This window comes from Oncorhynchus kisutch, linkage group LG7 (genome assembly GCF_002021735.2).
Source record: "Oncorhynchus kisutch isolate 150728-3 linkage group LG7, Okis_V2, whole genome shotgun sequence".
NCBI classification, from domain to species: Eukaryota; Metazoa; Chordata; class Actinopteri; order Salmoniformes; family Salmonidae; genus Oncorhynchus; species Oncorhynchus kisutch.
Window position 1 is genome coordinate 297,541 of NC_034180.2, and position 20,595 is coordinate 318,135.

General features: G+C 46.0%; 1 protein-coding gene across 1 annotated transcript in view; it reads left to right on the plus strand.

Annotated features, from left to right (window-relative positions):
* Positions 1–20,595, plus strand: part of cntln (centlein, centrosomal protein) — a gene marked incomplete at its 5' end in the record, with an annotated part of 88,742 nt that overhangs the window by 57,960 nt on the left and 10,187 nt on the right. The window contains 5 exon segments of the mRNA XM_031828251.1: positions 1,925–2,051; positions 2,429–2,566; positions 2,983–3,168; positions 7,158–7,355; positions 13,185–13,262. Of these exon segments, the coding sequence (XP_031684111.1) occupies positions 1,925–2,051; positions 2,429–2,566; positions 2,983–3,168; positions 7,158–7,355; positions 13,185–13,262 (727 nt within the window).

The window sequence follows — 20,595 nt, forward strand, 5'->3', positions numbered from 1 at the left end:
TTACTGCAGTCTGGACGTTAGTGTAGATCAGACTGTTACTGCAGTCTGGATGTTAGTGTAGATCAGACTATTACTGCAGTCTGGATGTTAGTGTAGATCAGACTGTTACTGCAGTCTGGATGTTAGTGTAGATCAGATTGTTACTGCAGTCTGGATGTTAGTGTAGATCAGACTATTACTGCAGTCTGGATGTTAGTGTAGATCAGACTGTTACTGCAGTCTGGACGTTAGTGTAGATCAGACTGTTACTGCAGTCTGGACGTTAGTGTAGATCAGACTGTTACTGCAGTCTGGACGTTAGTGTAGATCAGACTGTTACTGCAGTTTGGACGTTAGTGTAGATCAGACTGTTACTGCAGTCTGGACGTTAGTGTAGATCAGACTGTTACTGCAGTCTGGACGTTAGTGTAGATCAGACTGTTACTTCAGTCTGGATGTTAGTGTAGATCAGACTGTTACTGCAGTCTGGACGTTAGTGTAGATCAGACTGTTACTGCAGTCTGGACGTTAGTGTAGATCAGACTGTTACTGCAGTCTGGATGTTAGTGTAGATCAGACTGTTACTGCAGTCTGGACGTTAGTGTAGATCAGACTGTTACTGCAGACTGGACGTTAGTGTAGATCAGACTGTTACTGCAGTCTGGACGTTAGTGTAGATCAGACTGTTACTGCAGTCTGGACGTTAGTGTAGATCAGACTGTTACTGCAGTCTGGATGTTAGTGTAGATCAGACTGTTACTGCAGTCTGGACGTTAGTGTAGATCAGACTGTTACTGCAGTCTGGACGTTAGTGTAGATCAGACTGTTACTGCAGTCTGGACGTTAGTGTAGATCAGACTGTTACTGCAGTCTGGACGTTAGTGTAGATCAGACTGTTACTGCAGTCTGGACGTTAGTTTAGATCAGACTGTTACTGTAGCCTGGTCGTTAGTGTAGATCAGACTGTTACTGCAGTCTGGACGTTAGTGTAGATCAGACTGTTACTGCAGTCTGGACGTTAGTGTAGATCAGACTGTTACTGCAGTCTGGACGTTAGTGTAGATCAGACTGTTACTGCAGTCTGGACGTTAGTGTAGATCAGACTGTTACTGCAGTCTGGACGTTAGTGTAGATCAGACTGTTACTGCAGTCTGGATGTTAGTGTAGATCAGACTGTTACTGCAGTCTGGACGTTAGTGTAGATCAGACTGTTACTGCAGTCTGGACGTTAGTGTAGATCAGACTGTTACTGCAGTCTGGATGTTAGTGTAGATCAGACTGTTACTGCAGTCTGGACGTTAGTGTAGATCAGACTGTTACTGCAGTCTGGATGTTAGTGTAGATCAGATTGTTACTGCAGTCTGGATGTTAGTGTAGATCAGACTATTACTGCAGTCTGGATGTTAGTGTAGATCAGACTGTTACTGCAGTCTGGACGTTAGTGTAGATCAGACTGTTACTGCAGTCTGGACGTTAGTGTAGATCAGACTGTTACTGCAGTCTGGACGTTAGTGTAGATCAGACTGTTACTGCAGTCTGGACGTTAGTGTAGATCAGACTGTTACTGCAGTCTGGACGTTAGTGTAGATCAGAAGATCTAGAAGGTCATTTGTCAGAAACGTTCCCCAACTGATGTATCACAACATGCATAGATATTCCCCACTAGTCTAGGAATCAGGAATGTATGCAGTCTACAAATGGGATGTTATACAGCCATTCATATTTTCTGCAGCTTCTTCCCCTGTCAGCATGGGATTGTCAATATATTTAGTTGTCATAATGAGATGTGATGGAAGGGGAGCATGGGGACAGCGTGTGTCTGCTTCTGCGTGTGTTTGCTTCTGCATCGTTGCGTGCGTGTTAATGCCGTGTGTGTGTGTGTGTGTGTGTGTGTGTGTGTGTGTGTGTGTGTGTGTGTGTGTGCGTGCGCGCGTCTCATTCCCAGGGTGATCCACACAGAGAGAGACGTGCACATGAAGAGGCAGCTGGTGGAGGATGTGAAGACCAGGATGAAGTTCCTCCTGGAGACTGAAAAGACTCACAGAGGACTGGTGGAGGAGCTGGAGAAGAAAGTAGGTCTCAGTTAACATCTCACACCACATGGTTTCATCACACGCAAGAATGGCATAGCAGAGTCAGATGGCATAAAATGCATTTAACTGGCACGTTTACAGTCCCACTTGACTTGATGGTTTTCCTGTAGTCACAGCAACATTTCAGATGGCACGTTTTCATCACATGACGTCATCTGCTGGCAAATTTAACAATGAATCGGCTAAGCATGTACTATATTTCATGAAAACACCCCTAACCGACATATACACCTAGCCTTGATTTAATTTACACAATACTGTAGCATGGGCTAAAGAAAAACACATTCAAACATCTTTGTTATTGTTAAGGTCATCTCAAGTTCTTCTTCCTCTCTCCCTCTGTGTGTGACGTCCAGGTGAAGACCTTGACAGAGGAGGCCACTAACAGAAAGGCCTTTATAGACTCTCTGAAGAGGAGGCTGAGTGTAGCCACTAAAGAGAAGAGTCAGTATGAGACGACCTGTCAGGATCTCAAGGAGGGCCTGGACAAGAAGGTAGCAGTGATAGCGGTTCACCATTCTAGTAGTGTGTGGTAATGTGTGGTAGCAGTGGTAATGTTGCTTACACACAGATTGGGATCGTTCTATTTTGACTTGGTAAAAAATATCAGCATCGAGCTATTTGTTAAGGTGGATTTGATACAGTTTTCCTTCCCATGGACAAGCTGGGAGAAGTACAATAACGGAAGTGGAGATTGACTCCACAACGCCTTCTTATAGCGTCCTTTCCAACCCCATGTATTACAATATAATCTCCCTGGGTTGTCATCCAACCATAATGAATACATAAATCATCTCTACATTATTATTGTACGTCATGAAACATTGATAGACAATCGCTGTTCAATTTTCAGTGTAAGAGTGAACAGCACGAATGGAAATCTGATATCCTTCTCTCTCCCTCCTTGTAGGAGCAGTGTGTGGAGGCCCTGCAGGCCCGTGTGAGGGCCAGTGAGCGGGCCCAGGCTGAGCTGGAGCAGACAGCATCCCGTCAGATGGAGGGTCTGGCCCAGCAGAGCACCGTGGCCCTGGAGGCCCTGCACAGACGACTGGGCCTGGCCCACACACAGCTGGAGCAGCTACAAGCCTTCACTAAGGTACTGGATTGGGGACAGGGCATAGGTTAGAGGGCAGAGGTCAAATGTACTGGGGGGGCAGACACAGCACAGCACAGGGGTCGGTGGTCGCTGTCAAAGACATGGACATACCAGGGTCGTGTTCAGTCGGGGCACACCGTAGATTTCAAATTTAAATAACCAGCCCCCTCCGCGTTTCAGTCAGTTTTCTTCCGTTTGGTGCCTAATGGACATGACCCAGTTTGACAATACCGGTCTGAGATTAGCCTAGTTATTCCTAATATAACCGTATTAGGGTTGTGATATGCCAGTCAGACGAGGGACTGCTAATTAGCCTTGCTGCCATGGCATGTTCTCTTCACACAAAGACCTAATAACCGTTGTAATATGACGTCTCTTATTCTAAATTCATTAACATAATTGCCTCTGAATCAGTCTTTAATCCGACCATCAAATTGAGTCATGACATTGGGTGACGCGAGGGCTGAGTGCTTAGTCTGTGCCAGTGGAGGGCATAATGGGGGGTGAAGGCCCTGCCAGTGTGTGTCTGCCCAGTGGGATTGGAGGCCAGGTCTGGCCTGGTCCCAGTTCTAATCCAACTGCCTTTCTAGTGGTGTGTCTGCCAGGGCCTGATAAAGAACCTGTCAATCACACTGTCGCCGTGACACCTGCCCATCATTTCTGACTGCACTGTTGAGGGGGAGGGGCTTGAGAGACACTGCGATGGTATCTCCTCCCTCTGAACTAGTCCAGCAGACAACATGGATACCATTGTGGTCATCACCAGCTCTTTGTTCTCCCTCAAGACATTTGTTTCACTGGTCAAAATAAACTGAGCAAATTGTTGTCAGGAAGTTTTTAATAAGAGGTTGCCCATCTCTCTCTCTCCCTCCCTACCTTCCTTTCCTGCCCTCTTCTCTACCCCCACTCCCTCTTTTCTCCCCTAGCAACATCATACTGTATCCTATCTTTACTAGTGAGCCCTTTTCTTCCTTGTTCCCAGAACACTAGGGCTGAGTTGTCTGAATGTCTGGGCCACTGTTGTTGAGCATTCACATCATTCAAATCATTCCCATCATTCTATGTTTCTCAAATCCTTTTTATGGTCCCTGATAAGACCAGGAGGCCTTTTGATTGGCTGACCTGCCTTCCAGAGGAGATTTATTGCTGTCATGTATTGATCAGTGTCCAGTTTGGTTGGAACCCGGGCTCCTCTACACCTCTCTACCAGCCTCAGGCCATGTTCCACCTCTGTTCATGTGCTAAACACTAAACAGTGGCCCTGGACTGGCTGCCTACACTCACCGGCTTAGGCTCAGACACAGGTGGACACCAGATTTGGGTTCAAATACTATTTCAATTATTTAAAGTACTTTCGCATACTTTAGAAGTAAGTATTCAGCAATGTTTGATTTGAAAATACAAGTAGTTGAATATTGGAATGTATTTGGAAATATACTTGGAAAGTATTGGTACTGGACACAGTTAAATAGAACAGTAATAGCCTATGTCAGTACATACCTATGAAGGTGCCATGTTCACACTAGAGATGTGTCTGAATTCACTCAACCACATATTGTGGTCTACTGTCCTTTACCATCCCTCTCTGTGTGTTTTCAAATGGCCATTTTCTCAGTCCTTCCAGACAGTTCTTTTGAGTGTGTGATCTAGTGAGAGTGATCTAAACGAATGGGGGTAGTTATTAGAGAAGGACAGTGCTTCCCTGCTCAGTTGATCTCCATGTTGTAAGCCTCTGCTGTCTAAATTGGCCCTCTGGCTACGGTGATTGTGATACTAGGTTTGTCAGGGTAAGATCTGTGTGCGACTGACTCAATGTACACACACACACACACACAAAATAGTGTGAGATACAATTGGTCTCACTTTCATATATACACACACACACTGATTCTTTCTCTCTCTCTCTTTCTCTCTCCCTCTCTCCCTCTCTCCCAGGGCTCAAAATGAGTGATAAATTCACCCCTTAATCTCTTTCCGGATTATTTCACACATTCAGGGTTTTGGGTCAATTGATTGTAACCCTTGACTAGCGACAGTAAATATCTATTAGGGCTGTAAATAAAAGAATAGGATCTCTGGCAGTTTCTTAATGAGCTGTGTATTCCTCCAGGACACAGTCTCGGCACACTTAAGGAGACTAAAGCCAGTTTGGTCTATCAGGAAAATGAAGATAGCTGTGGTATATCAGACCGTATACCACGGGTATGACAAAACATTTACTTTTACTGCTCTAATTACGTTGGTAACCAGTTTATAATAGCAATAAGGCACCTCAGGGTGTGTGGTATATGGCCAATATACCACGGCTAAGGGCTGTGTAAGAAAAGTATAAATACTTTATAGAATGTACAGAGAAACCCTACAGAATATCCTAGTCTGTTTAGTCATATTATTTGGGGTTTCAGAATCAGCGCATTTGTGTTTTTGTCTGAGCTGCAATGCATTTACATTTGATTTATTTTACTAATAGTCTATCTAATACCATCCATCGGCTCCGTCCACGAACTGTCTGTCAACGATAACTCTCCCCACCAACTCTCAGCTCTCCCTTATGAAATCTAGCAGAGCCTCAGCTAAGTACTTCTTCAAGTACTTTTATTTCACACGCCCGAAAGAAACCAAAGCAATGGAGACGTCTACTGTATGTCTGTTTATGATTAGCCTGGGTTATGTACACAGAATATGAGGGGGGGGGGGGTACGTACGTGTGTGTGTGTGTGTGTGTGTGTGTGTGTGTGTGTGTGTGTGTGTGTGTACGTCTGTTTCTGTATGTGTGCAGCTTCCCTTGTGTATGTTTTGTGTGTGTGTGTGTGCTTGAAAAGCGGTCTCATGCTACCTAGCCCATCTCTCGGCTGACCGTCCATTCCAAGGTCAGCTTTTCAGGCGAGCTTACAGGGGAATGATACAGAAGATTATTGCATCGATCAATAAGCTCAAAATGAAGCAAAGGGGAGTTTTGGGTTATTGACTTTCTCATGTACAGTGGCAGCTTTGACATTTAATTGTCTCGCTCTCTTTGTATTTAGAGCCAACTGCCATTTAGTGGATTCAGGCCTCTGAGGTGCCCGAAGACCAATGAGGTTTCACACACACACACACACACACACACACACACTATCTCGGGCAACATTTTAAATGCACCTCATTGCTCAATTATTTACACTGTTCTGCCGTTGTATTGGCTTGTTGTATGGTGAGCCCATTCAAAAGCAAATGAATAAAAGTTAGCATCTTTCCCATGCGTGATTCGGTCCGGGTCAATTCTGAGGAGATTTAACGGAGATAAAACCTATTGTTGATATCCAAGATGCGTAGATACCCTCTGTGTCCGTCATCCCGGCGCCCGGCGGCAGGGTAGCCTAGTGGTTAGAGCGTTGGACTAGTAACCGGAAGGTTGCAAGTTCAAATCCCCGAGCTGACAAGGTACAAATCTGTCGTTCTGCCCCTGAACAGGCAGTTAACCCACTGTTCCTAGAATTTGTTCTTAACTGACTTGCCTAGTTAAATAAATAAATAAATATATTTTTTAATTAAAAATTCAATTGGTCGGATAACTTGGAAACCCTCTCAGGCACTAAACTCCAATACGGAGAATGAGCGAACGAACCAGAGAATTTCAGTGTCAAACTCAATATTGCTGCTGACGCCCTCGGCTCTTGTCTTGATAGGTTTAATTTATTCATCATTTATACAGGTGTAGGGTCTTAATTTGATCACCCTGTTGCAGGAGAACTTTCCAACCATGCAGGAAATGTTGAACTTGTGGTGTATTTAAAGTTTAAAAAGGCTTCTGAAGTCTGTAATTTCCACTTTTCCCTTACAAAAAAAATTCCATAAATTACAATACACATAATAAGTCACATTTCCTGTTGCCACAGGACTTTTTTTCCCTGCTGTAGAAAACTGGCTCAAATTTAGATCCTACATCTGTATCCGTCTCTCTCGCTTTCTCTAGTTTCATCACCCTTTCTACATGTTCTTCCTCTCAGGCTCTGGCAAGCGAAACTCTCCGCGAGGTGCAGGATGCCAAATCGCAGCTGAGGAAGAACAGGAAGATGGCGGAGAAGAAGAAGGCAGTAGGTGCCGGAGGGCTGTCCAAGCAGTCCATGGTCAAGGCCCAGTCCATTGCTGCGTCCATCCTCAACATGACCGAGATGGACCTGGCTGAAATGCTGGACACCGATGAGGTACAGGATCATGAATCCATAAAATAGTCACTGCGGGATAGACATAATATCTGACCCTGTATCAGTTGTTAAGAGACATTCTACCACCTTCACAATGACCCAGTGGGAACAGATACAAGTATAGGTTACCGTCACTGATAGGAAAACATGGAAAGACAGTTGACTTGTATTGAAGTCCCAGTTCAGTCAGAGGAATCTAACTGGCACTTGGCCTCTGTGGCGGTTCAGTCTCATGTAGAGGCGAAAGAAACACACACCTATTTAGGCGAGGTGCTGGCTAGCGCAGTGGAACACTTTTTAAAAATGAAGTAGAGCCGCACACTCTAGGAGCTCAGATTCCAAAATATTTCAGTCTCATGTAACAGAGTGCTATGGTAAATGTAGCTATATGACCTTTCTAGTCGTTGACTGGATAAGTATGGGTGAGTAGGCATCATGGACACTTAGGGAGGTGATACAGTGCATTCGGAAAGTATTCAGACCCCTTGACCTTTTCCACATTTTGTTATATTACAGCCTTATTCTAAAATGGATGAAATAAAACATTTTCCTCATCACTCTACACACAATACCCCATAATGACAAAGCCAAAACAGGTTTTTATTTACATAAGTATTCAGACCCTCAAGATTTAGCTCAGGTGCATCCTGTTTCCATTGATCATCCTTGAGATGTTTCTACAACTTGATTGGAGTCCACCTGTGGTAAATTCAATAGATTGGACATGATTCGGAAAGGCACACATCTGTCTATATAAGGTCCCACAGTTGACAGTGCATGTGAGAGCAAAAACCAAGTCATGAGGTCGAAGGAATTGTCCGTAGAGCTCCGACACAGGATTGTGTCGAGGCACAGATCTGGGGAAGTGTACCCCAAAATGTCAGCAGCATTGAAGGTCCCCAAGAACACAATGGCCTCCATCATTCCTAAATGGAAGAAGTTTGGAACCACCAAGACTCTTCTTAGATCTGGCCGCCCATTCAAACTGAGCAATCGGGGGAGAAGGGCCTTGGTCAGGGAGGTGACTAAGAATCTGATGGTCACTCTGACAGAGCTCCAGAGTTCCTCTGTGGAGATGGGAGAACCTTCCAGAAGGGCAACCATCTCTGCAGCACTCCACCAATCAGGCCTTTATGGTAGAGTGGCCAGACGGACGCCACTCCTCAGTAAAAGAGTTAGGGTATGGGGGGTGGGGGGCTTGTTCTTTCTGGGGTCTTCCTGGGGCAAACATCTGATATACATCTACATTATATATACAGTATATTCAAATTGTTTTGCAGTGGCGTCCACGATCCCCTAAATGCATATAGGGGAAACACTAGCTTTATGTATAGGAAGACAATTCTAGAAAACATGGCTACGTACATAACAGAATGGAACCAGGCTAGGATACAACTATCTCTTATTCAAGAGAAGAAGAAAACGCCACAATATTGAAAATCTCACACTCTTACTCGCTATACAAGTGATTTGGCTCATGGCTTTTCTTGTTCAAGAAGGACCCTTTCTTTCATGACCACAAGCTCTAACTACAGTACGTCCCCACTTCCTCCCCATAGATCACTCCTTCTCTCGCTCTTCTCCCTTGTCGTCAATTAACCGACACAGCGTTACAATCAACTTCCTGTCTTCATCACAGGATGTGAGAGTGTATGCCAGCCAGGAATCAGGCACCACCTACCCTGGAATGACAGGGCCTAGATACGTTTGAAGAAATGTTCCAACTTATCAGAGCTTAATGACCGTGAAGTGTGTGTGAGGTGAGCGTTGCTCAGGGTGTGTGTTAATGGCGGCTAATGGCATTCCGCCCGGTCAACGGCGTGTGTGTGTCTGTTGGTGTTAATTGCTCGTCCGTGGATCACGGCGCTGTCGGGTGCTCAGGGACCCACTGGAGAACGGGTAAGTGGTCTGTCACTGGAAGGGTGTGTGTGCGGTTATGTGTGTGTGTGTGTTGGGAGAGGAGAGGAGCCAGTCACTGTGTCTTGCTAATTGAAAATCCCCCAGGAACCATGGAAGGACAAGGGGGAACAGTAATTGTGTGTCTGTGTAGATCTTTATGCAACTGGAAGTTACCAGGAAACCAGACGTGTTTTAATCTGTCCAGGTTGGAATCCACCTACTGCTTACTTAGTATCAGAGAGGTTTCCACCAGGTATTTTACCGTGTCAAATGTTGATGTTGAGATGTTTTGTTTCTGCGACTGAAAGATTCAGACAGAGTGGAATAGGGGCAGCAGTGTGGTTCTCTCAGTTTGAGAGGAGGAGTTGTTCTGCTATACTGTACCTTGTATTTCTTTTCCGCTGTTACTGAGGGTGGTTGTGGGAAAAGCCCTTTGTGTTGCCACGGCCCTACACACTCAAACACACACAAATCAAATGCTATTTGCCACATGCTCCGAATACAACGGTGAAATGCTTACTAACCAACAATGCAGTTAAAACATTGTTTTAAGGACTATTAAAAAATACATTAAAAAAAATAAAAATCTCTCACTATAAACAAATAAATAATATGGACAAATAAACATAAAAAATGAAGAAAAAAATATATCCAAATTACTAAAGAAATAATATACCTAATTAAAACAAATATAATTAGAAATAAAAGTAATACACACACACTAGCACACTCTCAGCCTCAGCATACTCTCTCCCTGCCACTCCATCCAGCGGTAGACAGGCAGTAAGAGAGTGGCAGTAGTGATCAGCTCCTTCTCCTTTGGCAGCAGCAGCTTGTTGTGGACTTAATGATGCGTCTGTAATAAGGACATAATTGCCAGGCCAGTTTGTTTTCCAACAGGGCCCCTAATGAGAGACGGAGGGTCAGTGTATTGTTATGCATCCTCTGAGGGGCCACACACATACACACACACCCTTCTCACCTCCGTGGGAGGCACAGGAGGCAGGGGTGATGAGGAGCCCACCACCAAGCAAGCCCACACCTCGCTCTCATTCTATCGCTCTCTCTCATTCTATCGCTCTCTCTCATTCTATCGCTCTCTCTCATTCTATCGCTCTCTCTCATTCTATCGCTCACTCTCATTCTATCGCTCTCTTACATTCTATCGCTCTCTCATTCTATCACTCTCTTTCTCTCTGCCTGTCTCACTACCTATCTCTGCCTCTACCTAGTCCCCTTCCCTCCCTCCCTCTCCAGTCACACTAATGAGGGTCTCTGAAGACATGGAAATTAGCTGTGCGCTAACGCTACCACCAGGCCCAACCATCCCCATCCATCTAGGGGAGCCAGGGAGGCCCCCCATCCCCATCTGTCTAGGGGAACCAGGGAGGCCCACCGTCCCCATCCATCTAGGGGAGCCAGGGAGGCCCACCGTCCCCATTCGTCTAGGGGAGCTGGGGAGGCCCACCATCCCCATCCGTCTAGAGGAGCCAGGGAGGCCCACCATCCCCATCCGTCTAGAGGAGCCAGGGAGGCCCACCATCCCCATCCGTCTAGAGGAGCCAGGGAGGCCCACCATCCCCATCCGTCTAGAGGAGCCAGGGAGGCCCACCATCCCCATCCGTCTAGAGGAGCCAGGGAGGCCCACCATCCCCATCCGTCTAGAGGAGCCAGGGAGGTCCACCATCCCCATCCGTCTAGAGGAGCCAGGGAGGCCCACCATCCCCATCCGTCTAGAGGAGCCAGGGAAGCCCACCATCCCCATCCGTCTAGAGGAGCCAGGGAGGCCCACTATCCCCATCCGTCTAGAGGAGCCAGGGAAGCCCACCATCCCCATCCATCTAGAGGAGCCAGGGAAGCCCACTATCCCGATCCGTCTAGAGGAGCCAGGGAGGCCCACCATCCCCATCCATCTAGAGGAGCCAGGGAGGCCCACTATCCCGATCCGTCTAGAGGAGCCAGGGAGGCCCACTATCCCCATCCGTCTAGAGGAGCCAGGGAGGCCCACCATCCCCATCCATCTAGAGGAGCCAGGGAGGCCCACTATCCCGATCCGTCTAGAGGAGCCAGGGAGGCCCACCATCCCCATCCGTCTAGAGGAGCCAGGGAGGTCCACCATCCCCATCCGTCTAGAGGAGCCAGGGAGGCCCACCATCCCCATCCGTCTAGGGTACGCGCAATGCCGTCGGGGTTACTCCAAATAAAAATGTGATAATTCAAATTAAAAAATAATTTTTATTCTTCACATTTTCAACCAGTAGATTTATATTTTGGGTGAGGTTTCTTTCTCGACTGAGTAGCCTCGTTTCACTGCCAAAAATGTAATTAAACCATCTAGTGTTCAGTGATATAAATAGCCGAGTCAAATTATAACATCTAATCACATTAACCGTTACTCTCTCGCGGGAAACCTTCACTCTTGCGCAAACATTTAGAACCAAAACATGACCATTTTAAAAATAAGCCACGGGACTTTTTTCAGCGAGAATGAAGAACGACTTTTGAGTAGTAAGACATGTATAAAAGCAACAAATACCATTAATAAGAAGGGACTAGAAGCGTCTTATATGGTGAGCTACCGAGTGGCTAGAACAGGCAAGCCCCATACTATTGAGGAGGACTTAATTTTAACGTTTATGGGGGGGTCAATTAAGGAAGACATCGTCTTCTGGAAACCAGGACAACAGGAGAGGATATTTTTAAAGCAGTGAACAGCTTGGTGACATCAAATGTACTGGTGATCAAGATGTGTTGGTAGCTGTACTGATGACGCAAAAGCCATGACAGGGAGACATAGTGGATTGGTAACACGCGTGCAAGCAGTTTTACAACAAACAATTGCTCGTATCCCCCCCCGAAAGTCTTCCCTGGCCTGCAATCCCCATCCATCTAGAGGATAGGAGAGCCAGGGAGGCCCACCATCCCCATCCGTCTAGAGGATAGGAGAGCCAGGGAGGCCCCACCATCCCCATCCATAGGAGATCCAGGGAGGCCCACCATCCCCATCCATCTAGGGGATAGGAGAGCCAGGGAGGACCACCATCCCCATCCATCTAGAGGATAGGAGAGCCAGGGAGGCCCACCATCCCCATCCATCTAGAGGATAGGAGAGCCAGGGAGGCCCACCATCCCCATCCGTCTAGAGGATAGGAGAGCCAGGGAGGCCCACCATCCCCATCCGTCTAGGGGATAGGAGAGCCAGGGAGGACCTTCGGGGGGGGGAGACGAGAGCAATCAGTTCCTCAGCCCCACACACCTTATCCTCCATTCACCGACCCCTCTACCTCTTTGAGAGACAGCACCTGAGGTTAAAAGCTTTGCAGGGTTCTGTTAACTGGGACAAGCTGTATATACAGGGAACTGGCACTGGTGTATGTATGCATACTAGAGGGTTCATTAGCAGTAACAAGGTTGCACTATCTGCACACTGCTGATGGTGTCTCTTTAATAAAGACTGACCCTGAGTGGAGCCGCGGTCTAAGGCATCGCAGTGCTGAGGCGCCACTACAGCCTGGGGTTCACCCATACGGCGGTGCACAATTGTCCCAGGGCCTTTCGGGTTAGGGGAGGGTTTGGCAGGGGGCTTTGCTTGGTTCATCACGCTGTAGTGACTCCTTCTTTTCTCTTATTTTTCATGAAGCTTCATTTTCTGAACTCACCTCAGCCTTTATTTTTGTATCTGCGTTGAAGTGAAATTGCCTTAAATTGAGTGATTTTCTGGTTGTACAGAGACGAGTCGCCCTGTGAGGCTCAGTTGGTAGAGCATGGCCAAATGGTTGTGGGTTGATTCCCGCTGGGCCCACCCATACTTAAATTGTATGCACGCATGACTGTAAGTTGCTTTGGATAAAAGCTTCTACTAAATGGCATATATCATTATTATTATTATTATTTGTTCATCTTTGGTGGTTGTTGTGTGTGTCTCTGCAGGAGGAGGATGATGTGGCAGCAGACAGCAGGAGAGACCAGGAGTGGCTAGACCAGGTCATGAAGATCCTCCAACAACAGGTCTGGTTTCAAGTCTGCTAGTGTTTTTAGTATTCTCTACAGTAGTTAGGACCAGTAGTGGAGGGTAAACACACCTCTTCAGGGTATGAAGAGTGTTCCTATCCTCACCGCGAACGGCGATCAGTACTTACCCACCGATTTGATTTACCACCACATCACTGGTACTGATAGTTCAGCCATTGTGGTCTCGCATAGACATGAACCAACAAATGTTTGTCTAAATCAAGAATGAACTAGTTACAATAGAGAGAAGAAAAGACTGAGGATAGCAGAGTGTGAGTTGTGTACAAACACTTGTCTGTGTGTATGTGCCGTCAGCTCTGTGTGATCCGGTTCAGATTGAGTGTGTGTGTCCGTGTCCATGTCAATTCGCGCTGCAGGCACTCATGCGTCGCCTCCTCACCACGACACACACCGGCTCTTCCTCTGACCTTTTCACCTCCCCTCACAGACACACACTGGCTCCACTCAATCCATGTTTTCCCCTCCAGCCGGACTGCTCTCAGGCCCCCACTCCACCACTGTCCTCCTGCATTCCTCCCCTTCCTTTCTCTTTTGCTCTCTCATTCTCTCTCACACTCTCGCTTTCTTTCGCACTCTCCCCCCCCCGATCTCTTTATCCCCCCCCATCTTTTTCTCACTCTCGCTCTCTCTGGCTCAGACCCCAAGGCAGCTTGTTAGTGGGGAACTAAATATTGATTTGGCGTTGCTGTCGATGCCGGGAGAATGAGCGAGCGTCCACCAGAGACGGTCCACCGGCAGGCTGCTATCGACGTTTTCCGCGGGCAGAGGAGAGAGAGAGGGAGGAGAGGGGGATGACAAAGCTGAGACTAGCCCCCGGGTCCCGGAGGGGGCCACAGACACTGCCGTGGTGACCCCCCCCTCTCTCTCTATCTCTTTTTTTTCTATCCCTCGCTCTCTCACGCCAGACTTTTTATATCCATCCCCTTTCAAGTCTTCTCTCTCTCTCTCTCTCTCTCTCTCTCTCTCTCTCTCTCTCTCTCTCTCTCTCTCTCTCTCTCTCTCTCTCTCTCTCTCTGTGCCTGGCTTAATAAACTCACAGTATCTCTAGAGGGACACACAAACATCAAGGGGAGTTTGTTGGCAGGTGAGATTTGAGAAAAAGGAAGCCGACTGTGACTGTGCTTAGTTGTGCTAGTGGTGTGTACTGTACTCTACAGCATATGTCTCTGTTTCTGTTTGTCTCTGTGTCTCTATCTCAGTTTCTCTATCTCTGTGTCTCTGTGTCTTTCTCTCTATCTCTGTTTCTGTGTCCCTGTCTCTCTTTCTCTGTCTCTGTCTGTCTCTGTCTCTCTTTATCTCTGTGTCTGTGTTTCTGTCTCTGTGTCTGTCTCTTTGTCTCTATCTGTATCTACGTGTCTGTGTTTCTGTCTCTGTGTCTGTCTCTTTGTCTCTATCTGTATCTACGTGTCTGTGTTTCTGTCTCTGTGTCTGTCTCTTTGTCTCTATCTGTATCTACGTGTCTGTGTTTCTGTCTCTGTGTCTGTCTCTTTGTCTCTATCTGTATCTACGTGTCTGTGTTTCTGTCTCTGTGTCTGTCTCTTTGTCTCTATCTGTATCTACGTGTCTGTGTTTCTGTCTTTGTGTCTCTATTTCTGTGTATATGTCTCTTTGTCTCTATATATGTCTCTGTGTCTATGCCTGTGTGTCTTTGTTTCTGTGTCTCTGTCTCTCTGTGTGACTGCAGGTGCATGTCATTTTCGTAAGGTGGAGACAGACAGTGGAGACCACAGGCAGTTGTTCCTTGTCAGTGTGCATCCTATCTTCACACACTAACACGTTGTCTTTAGAGAACTAAGAAGACATAATAGATATAGTTGAAGTCAGAAGTTTACATAAACTTAGGTTGGAGTCATTAAAACTAGTTTTTCAACCACTCCACAAATTTCTTGTTAACAAACTATAGTTTTGTCAAGTTGGTTAGGACATCTACTTTGTGCATGACACAAGTCATGTTTCCAACAATTGTTTACAGACAGATTATTTCACTTATAATTCACTGTATCACAAATCCAGTGGGTCAGAAGTTTACATACACTAAGTTGACTGTGCCTTTAAACAGCTTGGAAAATTCCAGAAAATTATGTCATGGCTTTAGAAGATTCTGATAGGCTAATTGACATCATTTGAGTCAATTGGAGGTGTACCTGTGGATGTATTTCAAGGCCTACCTTCACACTCAGTGCCTCTTTGCTTGACATCATGGGAAAATCTAAAGAAATCAGCCAAGACCTCAGAAAATAAATTCTAGACCTCCACAAGTCTGGTTCATCCTTGGGAGCAATTTCCAAACGCCTGAAGGTACCACGTTCATCTGTACAAACAATAGTACGCTAGTTAAAACACCATGGGACCACGCAGCCGTCATACCGCTCAGGAAGGAGACGCGTTCTGTCTCCTAGAGATGAACGTACTTTGGTGCGAAAAGTGCAAATCAATCCCAGAACAACAGCAAAGGACCTTGTGAAGGAGCTGGAGGAAACAGGTACAAAAGTATCTATATCCACAGTAAAACCTATATCGACATAACCTGAAATGCCGCTCAGCAAGGAAGAAGCCACTGCTCCAAAACCGCCATAAAAAGACCAGACTACGGTTTGCAACAGCACATGGGGACAAAGATCGTACTTTTTGGAGAAATGTCCTCTGGTCGGATTAAACAAAAATAGAACTGTTTGGTCATAAATACCATTGTTATGTTTGGAGGAAAAGGGGGAGGCTTGCATGCCGAAGAACACCATCCCAACCGTGAAGTACGGGGGTGGCAGCATCATGTTGTGGGGGTGCTTTGCTGCAGGAGGGACTGGTGCACTTCACAAAATAGATGGCATCATGAGGAAAGAAAATTAGGGGGCTATATTGAAGCAACATCTCAAGACATCAGTCAGGAAGTTAAAGCTTGGTCAAAAATGGGTCTTCCAAATGGACAATGACCCCAAGCATACTTCCAAAGTTGTGATAAATGGATTAAGGACAACAAAGTCAAGGCCATCACAAAGCCCTGAACTCATCCCATAGAAAATGTGTGGGCAGAACTGAAAAAGCGTGTGCGATCAAGGAGTCCTACAAACCTGACTCAGTTACACCAGCTTTGTCAGGAGGAATGGGCCAAAATTCACCCAACTTATTGTGGGAAGCTTGTGGGAGGCTACCCGAAACGTTTGACCCAAGTTAAACAATTTAAAGGCAGTGCTACCAAATACTAATTGAATGTTTGTAAACTTCTGACCCACTGGGAATGTGATGAAAGAAATAAAAGCTGAAATAAATAATTCTCTCTACTATTATTCTGACATTTCATATTCTTAAAATAAGGTGGTGATCCTAACTGACCTAAGACAGGGAATTCTTACTAGGATTAAATGTCAGGAATTGTGAAAAACTGAGGTTAAATGTATTTGGCGAAGGTGTATGTAAACTTCCGATTGAACTGTACATCAATAGAAATGACAATATTCTAGAACGTAGGCAGCACTCGTCTCCACAGTACAACTGTTATCCATTTGAGTTGCTCAGTGAGCAGGAGAATGTGAAACAGTGAACACTATGGCCTGTCTGTCACCCTGCTGCCTGTGGCAGTCGCACTAATAACAAGGCTTCCTTAACAGGGATATGATCTGCCCTGTTCCTCCACACTGCCCTGTCACTGCAGTTAAAAAGGAGAAGAGACAGAAATAGACAAGGAGAGAGAAAGAGGGCAGGAAAGAGAGATCCATGTCCTTAGCTGGCTGGCTGTCACTTGGTGGGTGGTTGAGTTTGTGTGTGTGTGTGTGTGTGTGTGTGTGTGTCCTGACTCCTTCTGCAGCAGCCCAGTCCTGTCACTGTCAGGCCCTAATGGAGCTGCCTGTGGGACAGCACTTTATTATCTCAGTGGCACTGTCAATAGCAGAACCATCAGTCACCGGGCTGTCCGTCTGTCTACTGTGTCTGGCTCTGGGCCACAGCCACCACCACCCACTGCCCCGCCAGGCTCACTGTCACTGTCAACACCACACCAGCCAGCCACACGTCAACATAACAAGGACAGAGGGAGAGGCCCTGACACAGTGGCTACTTTAGTGTGTGTGTGACAGAGAGTGAGGAATTGATTGAAGAGGTGTGTGTTTTGAGTGTGGAACTATTGTATTTTCAGTGTTGATGTACTGTGTATGGGTGATGGTGTTTGAACGCTGTGAATACTTTAATAAGACATCTCTCTACTGGTAGTGTGTTCATGTGAATACTTTAATAAGACCACTCTCTACTGGTAGTGTGTTCATGTGAATACTTTAATAAGACCACTCTCTACTGGTAGTGTGTTCATGTGAATACTTTAATAAGACCACTCTCTACTGGTAGTGTGTTCATGTGAATACTTTAATAAGACATCTCTCTACTGGTAGTGTGTTCGTGTGAATACTTTAATAAGACCACTCTCTACTGGTAGTGTGTTCATGTGAATACTTTAATAAGACCACTCTACTGGTAGTGTGTTCATGTGAATACTTTAATAAGACATCTCTCTACTGGTAGTGTGTTCGTGTGAATACTTTAATAAGACCACTCTCTACTGGTAGTGTGTTCGTGAATACTTTAATAAGACCACTCTCTACTGGTAGTGTGTTCATGTGAATACTTTAATAAGACATCTCTCTACTGGTAGCTACAGTACAAGCACACTTAGTTATTTCTAGGAAACGTGTTCTAGTTATCTGCACAAGGCTAGATCTTTATTATCTTGTCACCCCTCGCTACTGCCCTACAGTTGTGGCCAAAAGTATTGAGAATGACACAAATATTAATTTCCACAAAGTTTGCTGCTTCAGTGTCTTTAGATATTTTTGTCAGATGTTACTATGGAATACTGAAGTATGATTACAAGCATTTCATAAGTGTCAAAGGCTTTTATTGACAATTACATGAAGTTGATGCAAAGAGTCAATATTTGCAGTGTTGACCCTTCTTTTTCAGGACCTCTGCAATCCGCCCTGGCATGCTGTCAATTAACCTTTGAGCCACATCCTGACTGATGGCGCCCCATTCTTGTATAATCAATGCTTGGAGTTTGTCAGAATTTGTGGGGTTTTGTTTGTTCACCCGCCTCTTGAGGATTGACCACAAGTTCTCAATGGGATTAAGGTCTGAGGAGTTTCCTGGCCATGGACCCAAAATATAGATGTTTTGTTCCCCGAGCCACTTAGTTATCACTTTTGCCTTATGGCAAGGTGCTCCATCATGCTGGAAAAGGCATTGTTTGTCACCAAACTGTTCCTGGATGGTTGGGAGAAGTTGCTCTCGGAGGATGTATTGGTACCATTCTTTATTCATGGCTGTGTTCTTCGGCAAAATTGTGAGTGAGCCCACTCCCTTGGCTGAGAAGAAACCCCACACATGAATGATCTCAGGATGCTTTACTGTTGGCATGACACAGGACTAATGGTAGTGCTGACCTTGTCTTCTCCGGACAAGCTTTTTTCCGGATGCCCCAAACAATCGGAAAGGGGATTCATCAGGGAAAATTACTTTACCCCATTCCTCAGCAGTCCAATCCCTGTACCTTTTGTAGAATATCAGTCTGTCCCTGATGTTTTTCCTGGAGAGAAGTGGCTTCTTTGCTGCCCTTCTTGACACCAGGCCATCCTCCAAAAGTCTTTGCCTCACTGTGCGTGCAGATGCACTCACACCTGCCTGCTGCCATTCCTGAGCAAGCTCTGTACTGGTGGTGCCCCGATCCCGCAGCTGAATCAACTTCAGGAGACGGTCCTGGCTCTTGCTGAACTTTCTTGGGTGGCCTGAAGCCTTCTTCACAACAATTGAACCGCTCTCCTTGAAGTTCTTAATGATCCGATAAATGGTTGATTTAGGTGCAATCTTACTGGCAGCAATATCCTTGCCTGTGAAGCCCTATTTGTGCAAAGCAATGATGATGGCACGTGTTTCCTTGCAGGTAACCGTGGTTGACAGAGGAAGAACAATAATTCCAAGCACCACCCTCCTTTTGAAGCTTCCAGTCTGTTATTCAAACTCAATCAGCATGACAGAGTGATCTCCAGCCTTGTCCTCGTCAACACTCACACCTGTGTTAACGAGAGAATCACTGCAATGATGTCAGCTGGTCCTTTTGTGGCAGGGCTGAAATGCAGTGGAAATGTTTTTGGGGATTCAGTTCATTTGCATGACAAAGAGGGACTTTGCAATTAATTGAAATTCATCTGATCACTCTTCATAACATTCTGGAGTATATGCAAATTGTCATCATACAAACTGAGGCAGCAGACTTGTGAAAATGTATATTTGTGTCATTCTCAATACTTTTGGCCACGACTGTAAACATCCTCTCAAAGACAAATAAAACATTGCTTCTCATTTCCTCCTCTCTCTCTCTCTCTTTATTGCCGCTCTCTTTCTCTCCCCCTCTTTCCCTCTCTCTCTTTCCCCCTCTCTCACTCCCTTTCCTTCTCTCTCCCGCTCTCTCTCTCGCTCTCTCTCACTCCTCTGCTCTCCACCCGGTGGCTTTTCATGAAATAAAGCCCAATATCTCTCAGTAGAACACCGTCTTAGGCTCCTACTGTATACACACACACCTACCAAGCTCCACTGGTGTTCCCCTCCTCTCATAATCATTTACTAGCCAGGGGCCCCGGACCCACACCAGCCACTACACCCCACCATGAATAACACAGCACGAAGATGTAGTGTCTGAAGACGTGCCCTGTGCCACAGGGTGTCTAGCCAATCACCAGCCCAGGGAGAATGGGGTTGAAATGGCCCAGGCCCATATTGATTTAATTGCCTTGGTTTATTTGTGGCATCCTAATTATTGACTGGAGCTGAGTTTAATGGGCCTGGCTTTATGAACACGGGGAAATGACTGCATATATGGTCTTCTTCCTCCCAAATAGCACCCTATGCTCTATTTAGTGCACTACTTTTGGCCACTGCCCTATTGATAATAGAGAATAGGGTGTGATTTGGGACACACATATGGCCTTCAATCTGCAGTTTGTTTGGCCCATAATGAACTGCTCCCTGTCCCTCCCTAGATCCTCTTTCACACTCATTTTAAAGCTACATTCTGGGATTTGAAAAACAACAAAACAGAAGCCCTGTTGAATTGAAATGACCATTGAACAGAGTCCCAGATCACAGACTGTAGCTTTAACCTTCTACTCAACCCTCCTGACAGCCCCCCCCCAAAAAAACATTTGAAAAGTCGTCGGCGCACTGCCCTTTACGACCGCCGATTGGGAGGACGCTCAAGTTTTACTAGAGGGTGGCGGAAGCTGGTGTGATATTGAGCGGTAATATTTACCCTTCAGTACCCTCGGGGGAG